Genomic DNA, 15,009 nt, shown 5'->3' on the forward strand with positions numbered 1-15,009 from the left:
TGTACAAAAAAGAGAAAACTGCTATGGTTTATTAGATGCATTGACCTAGCTAAAGGCAAATTTAGATCTTACAGCAATTCTGACAGTTCAGTTTGCTTTGAATTGAGTCTAATGAAGAATAGGAGAACGTATAATTAAAAATTAATGGAAATAAATTAAAAACTATTGCTATTGCATAAGGGAATATCAGTAGACCATTAAAAATGATAGCTATGAAGACCATGTAGCAATGTGGAGAAATGATTACAATAAAAGTGAAATGAACAAAGATGCAAAGTAGTATGGAGTTTATGCTTAAAACAACTCAAAATGCCCCAGGACAACATGTGTGATAATAAAAACTTATTAACAAAAATGTTTATGTCTCTCACATTTTTCTACATTTCCAATTTTCTGTTACTCTTATCATTTTAAAAATATTAAAAATCATAAGAGTGATTCTGATGTTTGGTCACATACAGCCTTTGTCTTTTGGGAAAAATGAAGCCAGTAAATATAATGAGGGTAGAAATGAAGTAAACTCTATGTTTAGAAAAAAATACTCCCATATTAACTTCTGAGAAAAATAATAGTAAAACAAAATAATCCTTTGTAATTTCAGGGTGGGAGTGTTATTTAACTGCTTATTTGTGCTTATTAATGGTGGCTTAAGATATAGTCTATATGACATTTACTAAACTTTCCTGCAGATATTCATGTATCTACATATATGTGCACTTGTGTATATACGTATGTATAAATACAAAAATCACAGCCATAATTCAAAGTCTGTGTTTCTTAGTTTTGAAATTTTTACTGGAATATAGGCTTACTGCATATCTTTGTAACATAAAAACGGAAATGCTAATGGTAAAAATGTAACATTACTTACTATCACAAGTCACTTCAAGAATTTCATTATTTTCCAAGAAAAAAATTAAAGACCCATATCTTCTTTTTCTCAATTATGACACAACTTAGTTTAAGTGAAGGCTAAAGCTCAGAGATGAATTTCCCATGGATGGATGTTGGACATCCCACGAAAGGTCATTTTCACTGAGAATGTCACTCAATTTTAACTCTGTGACAAGGACACTCAAGGTCGGGGAGTCTGCTTGTTCTGTTAATCAAAGCTACTTCTAAACCGTTCTGAAATGACTGCACCTGTGCAAGCCTACTAATGAAACCAGCACGTCTCTTTTAAATATGAAAAATAACAAAGTGGGAAGTGAACAGTCTTGTCACATTGCTCCTGGCTCATTCTCTGAGATGAGCTCACTACACTGGACAGGAAGATAGCACCAGGGAGAGACTAGTTGTTCTGTAGATTTGCTGACTTCAGTGATGGAGCAGGGGTAATAGTGGCTTGTCTAGGGAGACCAGCTTGGGGTGCTGAATCTTTCTGCTGCTGCAACAGGAAATGGGAAATTATTTCATGTGGGTTTTTTCCATTGTTTATTTTGTCATCTCCTTAGAAGTCTTAAGCTATTGTTTTCATATAAAGATGTGATAAAATTCAGAAATATCAAACTATGAAACTTAGAGCTCAATAGGGATGGCATTTCCCTCTCACGTTGGGAGAGCTAACACAACAGCGGGAGGTGCACAGAAATAATATTTGCATGCTCATTACAAAGTGTGAGAGCCAGACTCTAAGAGGAACAAGAAGCAGCTGTGTTATCGTTTGCTGGGTTTCATCTTGTTCTCCTCTCCTAACTTCTCCCCAATAAAATAGGATAAATGGCTAAATCAGTAGACAATTTTCTTCTGCTCTGACATGTGATCTATGTAGCTCTTAAATACCTTTTATTACAATCCTTCCTTAATGGCTACAGAGAGAATCTGAAGGAAATAAAAGGGAAACTGATGTGAATACAGATAATCTTTGATGGCAACTAGAAATGGAGTTCAAAGGGGATTCTCTGCTATTTCAGAACACTGATGGCACCCTAGTATGTCAATACTGAATAAAAAGAGTTATTTCAAAGCCAGTCAATGTATCTGCCCTTTATCTGGGTACGCTATTTCAACCTTTTACTGAGTTGATAGAGAAAGAATTACCAATTGTCCATTAAAAATATATTTTCGCCACCTATAAAAAGACCAGGAGTCTTCTTGAAGAGTGTGCTGACGTGCTCAGCATTATGTCACCTGGAAAATCAACAATAACAGGACCACAGGGTGAAGGTGACACCAGGATCTGACCTAGGGGATGAAAATTCTGCACATGTAAACTTTTAGTGCTGAGCTTATTCTAGAGTGAGGATCCGTGAAAAGTCATGGGATATGCAACTTTATCAGCAAAGTGGACATACCCCATTTATAATTTTAAATACAAGACACATCTCTTAAAATCTGAAATGAAGGGACCAGAACTTTCTCTTTTCAATCCTATAAGGACACAGCAAGAAGAGATCATCTGTGAAACAAGAACAGGCTCTCAACAGACACTGAATCTGCTGTCACCTTGTTTTTGGATTTCCAGCCTCTAACACCATGAAAAATAAATGCCTGTTGCTGAAATCTCCCAGTCTACGGTGTTTTGTTATGGTAGCCTGAGCAGACTAAGCAGTAATCACAGTAAGCATTAAGTAAATTCAGTGTAGCAGGATCCTGTAGCTACTCTACGACCTTTCTGCCATGGAGCTCTCTCGGGGCAGGCTGTCAGCAAAGCAAGGAGACAGTGTGGCAGGATTATGTTGACAGTAAATCATAGAGCAAATCAATTGATTTTATCACCCCAAACAGTGCCACACTCAATAACATACTATTAGCACTTTTCCTTACTGGTATTAAATGTATAACTGTAAGACTAACACTAATAACACAAATCAGTCAACAGTTTGTATCATTCCTTTTCTAAAACTGTATTGAATTGAAAATAGGTATTCTCTGTTCAAGAAGGTAATTCTCAAAGCTTTTTGGAAAGGAAGATAACAAGCCTCCATGTTAGAAGCCTAGGAACTGCTGAAATCTGGACATGATGCTTTCTGCTATTGTCAGTCAGGGGAGGAGAGAGATGCCAGCCACTGGTAAGAAATGTCTGTCTGCTTGGGAAGCGAATCACACATGTGTGGGACTGTGTTCAATGTGTGACTTAAAAATAAGCAAGAAAAAAGTCTTTTCTTTGGATTTGTCTTTAATACTTTGCTTCCCCGTACTGTTTAAATTCTACTTAAAAGATTTCTTAGTTGGCTTCAGGATGGAGAAGTGGAAGCCATTTGCTCCTTATATGAAGAGAAAGATGCAAGGTAGGGACAAAAACACAAAGTCCCCAAACCAGAAAGTAAAAATGCCCATTAGTCAAGAGACTTAGTGAACTTGGTCTTCCTTCAGGGATGGTGGCTCATGAGTGCTCGAATTACTGCATCCACAAAGCCCCTGCTAATGAGAATTAACAAGAGACTTTCAGCTCTTCCTCTCTACCGGGCTTACACCTGCCCAGCCTCCACTTCCACCTCGCTTGGCTGGGTGCCACAGAAATGCAGAGAAGGGGTGCTCCCCGGATGCAGGGGAAGGATCTACAGCCCAGAGACACTGAGAGACTGCGCTCCTCTTTCACATTTGTCACAGCCACGCAAATCCATGGAGAAGAGCTTCTCCGGCTCATCTGTATCTTTGGAACACAAACAGAAAAGGTTTCTTCTCCAGAGCAATGCAATTCTGTTGCCCATATTTCTCTCCCAATGAGGTGGCACCATTGTCATTGCCCATGTGCAGGCTGCTCGTTTTTTAAGGGGTTGTGCTGAAATAAACAACAGGCCAAGGAAACTGCATCATAAAGGGCATGGATCTGCAGCAACAGGGAGACATTCAACTTTAAAATCCCACCCTTCCCTCCCAGCTGAAGTCCCACTTCGCACCATGTCAGGAGAGGAGATGACTGGAAGATGGGAGGTGTCAGGAACATTCTCTCACACAGGGCTTGGTTTAAGCAAGCTCCAGCCTGTACTACATCCTTTAAAAAGCAGCAATGTACCTGCAAGTCCATCCCCTATCTGCCATCTTGGCTTGGCTTGGTGGAACAGCAGAATTACTAATAGATTCTCCCTTTACAGAGTTTCATGATCACTTCCATCTTTTCTGAGGATGAGGGAAAGGGAGGCAGGGAATAGAAGTGATGAAGACACTCTGAGCAGCTATAAAAAGCCAGGGGTGAGATGACTCTTGCATTGACTCTTGGGAATTTTGAAGAAGAGGGTAGCTCAGGTATGTCAAGTCCCCTGGGTGCTGTTTAGAAGATGTTGATGACAGCGGGGCTAAGTGTGTGCAAAGAGGGGACAGAGCTGGAGCCCAATGAGCTGCATTTATGTGGCACACATTGTCTCTAGGCTCTCCTTGAAGAATATATGAAGGGTTTTCCATTTGAGAGATTAGAAACCTGTGTTAAAGGGGGAGAATATACTTTCAAGTATAGGATTTAAAGAGATTCAGGGATAGCCTTGCTGATTCATTTCTGTTGGTGTGGAGCCAAGCGACACACATCTCTCAGAAAGAGGTGGGAGGGAGGCTGGTGATGCTGTCTACTTCAGGGAGTGGCATGAAGAGCCCACCGTGCTGTGCCCCACAGGGCTGGTCCACATCACCAGGCTTGCCTGCTCTTTCTCCTACTCATTGTGATGGAACCAACCAGAACACCACTAACACCCCTCTAGAACTCTCTCTGCTCTTATCTTCTCATCCACATCTTGGGGAACCTGGTCCAAGAATCTCTCCATTGTCTACCTTTTATTTATTTTTTCCATTACCTCCCTTTTAAAGGGGCTTTGTCCTTAACATGCCAACCTCCCTCAGATTATCCTGTATGCAGTCTTATTTTTTTTTCTATCTTTGGTGATACATGTCTCAAAGCCAGTCTAATACAGTGATTCTTGACTAAAGGGATTTTATCATCCAAGGGGACAACTGTCAATGTTGGAGACATTGCTGATTGTCACAACTGGGAGAGGGAGAACTATTGGCACCTACTGGGTAAAGGCCAGGAATGCTGATAAAATCCTACAACGCACAGGACAGCCCCCACAAGAGAGAATTATCTGGCTTGAAATGTCAAGAGTGGCAAGGTTGAGAAACCCTGATCTAGTAGTATAAAACTCAGAGCATTTTTTTGAGATTTATTATTTTTTTTTTTTAGAGAGAGAGGAGGAAGAGGGGTAGATGGAGAGGGAAAGAGAGAGAATCCCAAGCAGACTCCTCACTGAATGCAGATCACAATGTGGGGCTCAATCCCGTGCCCCTCAGATCATGACCTGAGCTGAAATCAAGAGCTGGACACCTAACTGACAGAGAGTATTTATTAATGGTATGGAGCACTGAATGGTTAAATGTCAATATGGAAAGTAAATGGGAAGCCTAAATCAGTTTTAAGTCTGTAAAGTTGCTGAAAGACTTTACAGAAGAATAGCGTTTTTAGGTGATGGGATATGTTTTCTCTGAGGTGCCAAAGTAGGAGGAGAATCTCATTCAGTCACGGGCAGTGATAAAGGAGAGTCACTGCATGAAAATGGACAGCTGTGATTTTGCAGGTTTGTGTGACTTGTTGCTTTGAGGACATGAAATATCATATGTTGAGTCACCAAGCTCCCAGCATATGGTGAGGTGAAGGCACAGTGAGACCGAGCCGGAGCCAGCCATGAGGAATGAGCAGCAGCTCAAATAACCAGATGGCTGGTAAAGAAATGGTATTAAGCAGCAAAAGAAAAGTATGCTTATGAATAAAATAAAAACTGGAAGAAAGGCAACCTGTGATATTAAGAAATGAGAACTTAAAAGCGTCAAGAATGTCAAGAAGGGCAGATACATCAGTGATGATAAATCAAATCCAAGTGTACTTCAGCTATTACTGCCATCCAGCGTGATTAAGACAAATTTTGGCTTATGTATCCAGATTCATTTGGTCTCGATATTTCACTTTTAAGGATTTATCTTTGAAAGGCAATTAAGGGTATAGGTGAGATTCAACTACATAAGTGTATTACAGTTTACATTAGTTAAAATTTGGAAGCAACCAAATTTTTTGACCATCAGGGACTGGGTCGCACATCATGGTACACCCCTACCGTGGAATTCCTGGCAGTCCTTCCCCATCCTTGCTGGGAATCATGTGCTGGCAAGGAAAAAGGTCATGCTGAGTCAGGGGATAAACTATTGTACAACAGTACTCAGACTGAGACAGGTGGGTGTCATGCCCACACCTGTTCTCCTTGTCCATGCTGTGCCAAGGTGGGCAGTGGGCACGGTCATCGAGTGCAGGTAATGAGGGGCTTCACTGTTTGCAGAGAATTTGAAATTTGTTGTTGTCTCGCAAATATAGTACGCTTCCTGCCTCCCTCGCACTTTGGGTTTTAACTTGATCTGATATAAACCAAAGGGTGGGGGGTGAGCAACAGTGATGCATATGACTTTCAGGTGGGCCCCAGAAAGAAGGACACGCCCCCCTACCCTGTCTTCTTTGCACCTTTTCTGCTCCTGGACGATGGACAGGAAAAGACATCATGGACCATGAGAAGGAGGAATTATCCCAAAGAGGAGAACACGATAGATCTCAGAGCCTCTAAAGACTACAGATCAGTGCTGCCAGAAGCATCGACCTTCACATTAGTGGGAAGGACACTTATCTACTCTCAGGACACTTAGAGGCTCTAGGAGTTTGGCTGTCTGACATGCACCCTGATTCTAACATCAATGTAGAAAAACTGTATTTTTGAAGGGTTAAACAAAGCTGTGCATAAATATGGAGAGAGAAGATTTGAAAGGATATATGCCTGCTCTAAATTGCAATCATTTATGTCTAGGAGGGGGATGGTGGAGGTGTGTGTATTTCTTTCATTTTGTAGCTTATTGCTATTTTATTCATATATAATTTACATGTTATACATACATGTATCTACATGCATGTTTATATTTACTTATAATCAACATCCATTTTGTCCAAAATAAGGAGAAACTTCTTTAAAATTAAAATCTCCAGTGTCATTTAAACTAGCAAGAAAATTCATTTGTGCACTTTGAGATATTGATCACCATTTAGTGTCAGAGTCTCATTTCTGGGCCAAAAGCATCCATTCAATGCAGTGGGCAATGTGTGATGCTCGTGGTGAAGTGATAGCAGATACAAAGTCCTGAAAGTCACAGGAAACCTTTCAGGTGACAGGATTTCGTGACCTCTAATACCATTTATGTGTGTCGTGTGTTAACACCTTCAGAACAAGGCATTTTTTAGTTTGGCATGATCAAAAGTACTGCTTTTCCAGAGGTACTGTGAGGCACACCTGTATGCACTTGTTGACATGAATCCTATTTCTCAGATGATTATCATGATACAGAGTGTTTGTTAGGTAGGGTGGTCCTTGCAGATGCAGAACGCTGACTCACATAATAAAATGCAGCACTGCCATGAGAAGCTGGATGAAGGTTTGAACCGAAACCAGAAAGAGGTCTACAGAATACTCTAGGCTCACAGTGGCTCCTGGAGGCAGTCTCATCAAGAAAGAAATGGACGAGGCTGGGACAAGTCACCTACTAGAACATCTACTGGAAAAACCTCCCTAGCAAGGGGTAGAGGCTGCCATGAACCTCAAACTGAGTGTCACTCAGCCTCGCTGGTTCTGGGTGTTGGGCTAGATGTCAGTGACATAAACCAGATCCTCTGTCCTTCCCTGCAGCAGATTCCCTCTTGATGGAAGTCCACTATTGTGCCAGATCGGCACTAGAGGGCAAGTTCAGATAAAACCAGGTGGAAGTAGATTGGAGGATGAAGGACTTTTTACTTGGAAGAAGTCTTGAAAGGATGGAGGTGATGTTTTATTTGATCTTAATGGATAATTTTCCCAGTAGTAAAAGAAAGGGAAGAGAAGGCCAGATGGAGGAAGAGCAGGACCCAAAGCTCAGAGGCTGGCCGGTGTGACAAAGGACGGGCCAGGAGAGTGTGCAGGGGAAGCCCTTGGAGGTTCTGCCAAGACATGTCCATTATCATGGAAAAAATAAGAGGGCATTATGGGTTTTTTTGAAGAATCCCGTTACTATTGCTTCTGTGTATGAAATAGCATGGTGATATCCTCAAGGAAACCTCGTGCTGTCCCATGCATTTGGCATCTACGATGTCAGAAAGCAGTGGAAAGAGCAACAGTACTTACTCTCAAGTTGACCACAACTCACTAAACTGTGAAACAAAGATTATCAGGAGACAAGCAGTCTCCATACGAAAATACCAAATCAGAATCATCTCTGAATTCTGATAGGTTTATGTCCTCACCCACGAGGATACACAGATACCCACATGAACTAAAACATTCACAAGTGATATTCAAGCAGAAAAAGAGGAGTTCTGATTCTAGGGTATCTTGCTTGTTTTTGTTTTTGTTTTATTCTCTCAGCAGTTTCTCTCTACAGTCAAGTTCACACTGAGTGAGTCTTGAAGGCTCAGGTCTGCTCTGGCCAGCAGCCAGCAGTACTCTTGCTCTCAAATACACTTCTGAGTACCAGGAATCCCAGGATATCATCCCAAGGAACCTTGGCCATATCCCAAATTGAAAAACAAAAGATGCTGATTTCTACAAAAGCTGGAAAAGTAAATACAGCAATTTCATCTACTTGCACTTCCCTGGACCCCAATCTTTGGTCTGCGGGCCCCTACCCTGCTGTGCCTAGCGACTGGCACAGACCCCTTGAAGACAGCGGTGGAGCCCCTGAGAGGTGAGATGTGCCTCTTGGCACATGACGTGCAGGCTCTTTGGTGGGGCGGGGGTAAGGTTCCACCTGAAAAGGGCTAGAGAAACCAGGAATTTCTTGTAATGTGGCACAGAAATTAATAAATTTTCAAAGCCATTTTGGATCGGAATATGATGCCCAGAAATGTTAAAAACTATTTAACTCATAGTCTGATGGTTCCAGTACAATTTGATAGCAACTATTTGTTTCTCTTATTTTTTTTAAAGTTTTTTATTTTTTTGAGAGAGAGAGAGAGAGAGAGAGAGAGCACACAAATGTGCAAGCGGGGGCGGGGGACAGAGAGGGATGAGCAGACACCACACTGAGTGTGGAGCCCGATGCAGAGCTCAATCTCACAATCCTGAGATCACGAACTGAGCTGAGATCAAGAATCAGATGCTTAACCAACTGAGCCACCCAGGTGCCCCAGTAGCAACCATTTCTTAAAAGAAGAGCATGAATGAAGCATATCTTTGTATCACATATTTTCCTGAATTAATCTGATTAAGAATCTAAAGGATAATGTTTCTCTAAGATTTTTATTGTAATTAAATCTGACTTTTACAGTATCACAGCATTTTCCTAAGGTATAGAATAACAGTGGCAAAGGTAAGAATCAACATAAATTCCTGGGATACAGCAAGCTCCAGAGGCAATCATTAAACCAATTACTATTTGTATCACTTTGGCTTCTTGCTAAAATCTCTGGCTCCTCTCTTAGGAAATATCTGTTGTGGATTAGACAACCTTTCATTTTACACAGCTCCTTGCATCCCTTTCTCTGGACATCTTAAATTTAAGAGAAGAAAATGAATACCCAGTTATAAGCAAGCTGACTTAATCAGCACGTGCTTTCTAAAATATTATTTTCTAAATGGTATTTGAAAAAATTACAAATGTAATGCCTGTATAAAAAGAATCACTATCCTCTGTCTTTGACGTTACTGTACTTTCTCTAGAAACACACACATACATATATACACAAATAAAAATATTTAAAAAATATATTTTATATTTGCATGTAATACACATTTTGCAAAATTGGCCAGGTTTTATCTATATTATATGTACAGCTTTCTATATATACTCCTGTTTTTCTCTTCTTTTTCTTCACTTCACTTGGTATTATATATTCTAGTTACTATATGTTCTTTGAAAATTTGACTTTATTAGCAACAGAGACTCCAGGGAATGGATTCCTGACCATCTTTAAAACTGTAAACCTAGAACTTTCTGGAAGCTTCCAGGTGAGTTAAATCAGTCTGCAGTCTCTGAAGGTAACCTGCTGTTCTGGTGTTAGCAAAGACAGGGATGCTTTGTCCTAGCCAGGCCTGTGCACATTTCCATTTCTCACCTTGCCGCACCCTGTTAACCGTGATGAATTAGGGCCTTGGTTCCTCCTCTCACTTGAGACAGCTGGCTTTTAATTCCTTTAGATTATTTGGAATGGCCACCTGCTTTTCCCCAAGTGCAAAGCACATTCCTCAGCGTGAAGCACATTCTCCCTGCGGAGACCCCAGGCTGGAGCAAATTCCATCCTCCCCAGCAGGTGGCACCATCTAGATTCAGTTCTCTCCTGAGGACCACGCAAGGGGGGGGGGGGGGGCAAGAGGATGTGAGATGCTCACCCCCCCATCTCCAGACCTTTCAGCTGTGCCTCTTATTGGTTTTCCATACAAGATGGTTTTTACTCTTGACTGTTTTCACATATACTGAACTTGACAAGACATATGAAATGACTTTCAAACAACCATAATTACTATCTGTTTACATAAAAATTTTTCATAAAATATGTTTGTATTAGAGCACAAAGGTCTTTTACAAAACATCATTGACTGAAACCACGACTTTGAAGTTTCTTTATGAATAACAATGTTCTATTGTACTTTAACATGGTTGTTTCAGCAAAACTTTCTTAAAGAAATCCTTTTTGTTTCCTTAAAGAATATCGTTAAGAAAAGGATAATACAAATGACCCTTATAAATTTTCACTTAGACTTTTGGCAAAAAGATGACAAAATTGAACTAATCTCTGCATCTTACTCAGCTTAGAAAACAGCTCATTGGTGTCATAAACCATGGTTCAAAAATACAACATTCTAAGGTGGAAGTTGCTCATCATAAGGTTCTAAGGAGTTAGCTAAGCTTGAAAGGAGGGCTGTATTTTGGGGTGAAGTCCATGAATATTCTCTGACTTCTCTGGACCCAATCAATATCTAATCTCACCTGTCACTTGAAAGACTTCAAGCCATGTAAACACACCTTGGCAGAGTTGCAAAAAAGGTTCAGGGTTTGGGGTCAACTCTTACTGATGGGATACCAGTGACAGGTGCAGGTGTCATGAGAAGGATGTACTTCTGAATCCAAACAACAGACTGGAAAGAACACCTTGAAATCAGAGTGAATTCAAGCTCAGTTCAAAGTTTTGTGTTTTTTAATTCAGTTTTTTAAACCAAGGCTAACATGTTAATACAATTTTCCAAATCTGCCTTCTAAAGTTGCCTGGGCCCATCCTGGAGGTTCTGAGTCTATAAGTGGTGGATGAGACCAGGAGACTATGATAACTGGACGGACTGGGAAGCACCAATGCTGTTTTCAATCTTTATTATGCTCGTGCACTTTCTGGGATAAAGCAGTGAAAGGACAGAGCCCTAGGTATACAGTACAGCAGCAGGAAACCATGAGAAGGACCCATTATACCTTTGTTAGGCCATGTTTCGTTTATTTGATATTAAAAAAAGTTCAGAAGTCATCATGGTCTGGGTAGTACTGGGTAGGAAATCTGAGATATCTGACATTTTTTTGGCATAATGCCTGGCATATAGCCTGCTAGTTAACCACTGCATTCACCTGATAGGAGGTTTTTAAGTGGCTGAATTAAGAAGTATGGCTCAATCCTCGTAAAGGCTACTGAAATTTGAGGAGACAGTGGACACAGCACTGATCCACAACAGGAGAGAATTCAGGGTTGGGAACTTCGCCAAGTGGAAGGTCACCATCAAAAGGGTAAGCTGCATGTATCTTTTATATTATAGGTATGTTGATGCTGGAACATACAGATCTAGAAGTTGCAGATGCGCCTGGAGTAGCCCTCAGGGGCCTCAGACAGCAAGAGAACCAGAATCTAAAAAATACTAACATTGATACAGTCAAGTAAAATTCAGGAATTATTAAGAGTGCATTCCCAGGAATCCTTACTTCAAACAAAAGAGTATAATCCTTACTTGAAACAGAATGTTTTTGAAAATACTTTTTAAAATGATGTGAACAGATACTTTTGCATATTTATCTTGAATTAAAACCTGCTAAGAGAGAATTGTATGTTCCGCCCTGCTTACTTAGTTGTTCAACTCTTGAAGATAGTCAGATCTTGGGTCTGTATGACCCTAGCATTGGGATATGACCACAGTGTCCAAGGAAGACTGGACGCATGACCACACTGCCCAGACCACAGTGAGATGGGACAACCTCAGTAGCAGGGGTTTCAGGCCAGCAGCTACCACTTGTACTACTACCTTATGTGGGGGGCAATGGGTGAGGGGTGGAGGCTGTCTTAATTCCACCAAGGCCAAGAGTGGCTGCCTATTGGCCTTTACCTCACTGCAGGCAGCCTCCGTACAGCTGCTTGAGGTAAAGTCCATCTATTCTGAAGAGACCGCTCCAGCTGGACAGCTTTCTGAATTTATCAGAATGGTTCCCGCAGGCTAAGCTCCTAATGCATCCTGTTGGAGCACTGTGAACCTGAGTCACCAGCCCCCTATTTCTAGCAAAGGCAAAAATACATACCAAAAGGTTTCAAAACATGCAGTAAACTATGTGTTGGATTTTTGTGCACTTCTGCTTCCCTTCCTATACCACACCTATGGTGCATCTGCACCACCTGCAAGGCACCCCGCCTGTCCCTGGCAAGGACCTCCATCAATGTGCAGATGAACACACAGAAGAGTCATTGGCCAGGACAGACTCTACAAGCTGGGACCTCAGAACCTGCTTGGGACTCACGAGACTCTTTTTCAAAAGTCCTATTTGGGCTGGCCTGCAGGACCTGGGGGGAGCTGTTTGAAGCTCTGAGCTGTGAAAGCCCCATAGGAAAATTCTGCGGATGTGTTCGTGATTGTGTCACACATTGCAAGTGCAGAGCCCCACAGCTATATATGCAGAAGAAATGTGAACGTTGTAATTAGGGACGGGCTAAGTGCGTGCAGCTGCAAGTTGCCTGTATTACCTGATCTTGGGATTTCTTTTTCTTTTTCTTCTTGCCCCAGCACCCAGAACTCTCCGCGTCTTTGCCATTGGCCTCACCGCAGAGCAGCCCATCTAGCTCATCCGTGCCCATGTGCTGTCCCTGAGACGTTTCTGCTGCCAGCCGGTACGACAGGTTCCTTAAAATGCACACACAGTTTTCAACGGTCTGGAGAACCAAAAACAAAAAACAAAAAACAAAACAAAACAAAACAAAACCAAAACAAAACAAAAAAAACAAAAAAGGGGAAAGGAAACAAAGAGGAATGAATAAAAACCAACCGGCACTCCTTCACCCAGGAAAGCAGTCGTTTCCACACCTGATGCCTTCTGGATACCTTTGGCTGCTGGTTCCTTAAGGCTCCCTTGACAGCCGCGGTGGAAAGAATTGAGAGAAACCTGAGATGGTCTTAATATCTTTCCTTATCCACAGTAGTTACTTGTATAAACACTGTCATTGTCAACAGAAGTTCACTTGCGGGAAGAGAGTCCACAACCACAAGAGGTTCCAAGTGTGGCCCATGCACACATGGCCCCCCCTGGGGACTGGGGCTCACAGTCACCAAGAGTGTGGATACTCACATTTCCATCAGCTCTGGGAAGGAAACACTGGTATTTCCCACCCATCGGGCCACTTACTGGGAGTAAAATGAGGTGAGAGATACATATAAAGTTGCGGGGGGAGTCCCAGGCAACCCGAGTGCCGGGATCACCTGGGGACATAGTTTCCATTCTGTTGACTTGATTTGATGGCTGGTGCTTCTGTTTTCTTAGCATGGGGGTGAAACAGTGCTTCAGGACACACTGTGTGCAGCTGGACACCTGGAGAGTCCTTGGTGTGTGTCTGTTGGTTGTGTGACTCAGACAGTACCCCCAACATCTCCGCAGCTCAACTGCTTCCTCCGGAAGATGGTCATGACAGCACTCATGTATTAATCTCTGTAAGCTGTGACTCGGCTCAGTTAGGTTATGTGGCCAGGGGGAATGGAGGCTGCAGACCTTTAGTCAGGTAACCCACTGGGTTACCCTAGTGGGCCCACGTACCCCTGAGGGTCCTAGAAGTGAGAGAGGGTGGCACGAGAAGTGGTGTGACCTCTCACTGCAGGCTTAGAAGACGGAAGAAGGTGCCACAAGCTAAAGTTTTGTGGGCACCTCCAACCAATTCTCTCCTGAGCCTCCAGGAGGAATGCAGCTCTGGAGACACACTGACTTTAGCCCAACAAGACCCGTTTGGGACTCCTGACCTGTAAAACAGTAACAGGATAAATCTGTGTGGTTTTAAGCTACCGTGTTTGTGGCAATTTGTTAGGGCAGCAATGGGAAACCAACCCCGTGCGTGCATACTGAGCAGTGCCTGGTCCACAGTGAGCACCTGGTCCACAGCCTTCACACCGTGAGCAGTGGTGCAGATGGCACGGCCTGCCAGTCCAGAGCACCGGACCCCGAGCCAGCCAGTCTGGTTTCGGTCCTGCTTTGCCATTTCGTGAGCTATATATGACCTCGGGCAAAGTGCTTACTCTCTATGTGCTTCCACTTCCTCCCATGACTCTTCCTCTGGAATATCATCACATTGAGACCAGGTTTCATACATGAATTTCAGATCAACCTTTTGACCTTTGCTTTGCATTTGATGAACAGTGGGAAGAGGAAAAATAACACTCAATTAAAAAAAAAAAATACCCAAAAGGATGATGGGGAAAACCAGTGAGCTGTGCTAAGTTTTATTTTTAAAAGCCTGCCACTTTGGCCCCGGCTGCCCAGGCACCTGCTGTGTGCACCAGCATTTGAGCCAGGGAACATGGTTCCATTTCACAGACGAAGGGGATGAGACCTGAAGCTGGTGGGGACGCCCAGCAGACCGGGCCACTTCTCTCTGGTCCTGGGCCAGGCCTGCGAGGGGCGGGGCCCCACTGTTCCCCTCCCAGGTGGGAAATCTGGGAAAACCTGCACACGTGTCCTTAACTGGGGGCATGACAATCAACCAGGAAAAATGGTTTTCTGGGTCTATCTCTGGGGCCTTTGCTATTCCAGACCTTTCTTGTCAGCTTTTCAAGGTTTCATGGCTGCTAATCCCACAGG

The 15,009-nt window shown here is 42.5% G+C and overlaps 1 protein-coding gene across 5 annotated transcripts in view; it reads right to left on the reverse strand.

The window, feature by feature from the left end:
• The window catches only part of CTNND2 (catenin delta 2), a 901,977-nt gene that overhangs the window by 115,962 nt on the left and 771,006 nt on the right, over positions 1-15,009 (reverse strand). For all 5 annotated transcript variants that reach the window (XM_041732004.1, XM_041732005.1, XM_041732002.1 and 2 more), the window contains one exon: positions 12,914-13,099. In XM_041732004.1, coding sequence (XP_041587938.1) covers positions 12,914-13,099 — 186 coding nt within the window. The remainder of the gene's footprint in view (positions 1-12,913; positions 13,100-15,009) is intronic.

This window comes from Vulpes lagopus, chromosome 17 (assembly GCF_018345385.1).
Source record: "Vulpes lagopus strain Blue_001 chromosome 17, ASM1834538v1, whole genome shotgun sequence".
In the NCBI taxonomy this organism is placed as follows: domain Eukaryota; kingdom Metazoa; phylum Chordata; class Mammalia; order Carnivora; family Canidae; genus Vulpes; species Vulpes lagopus.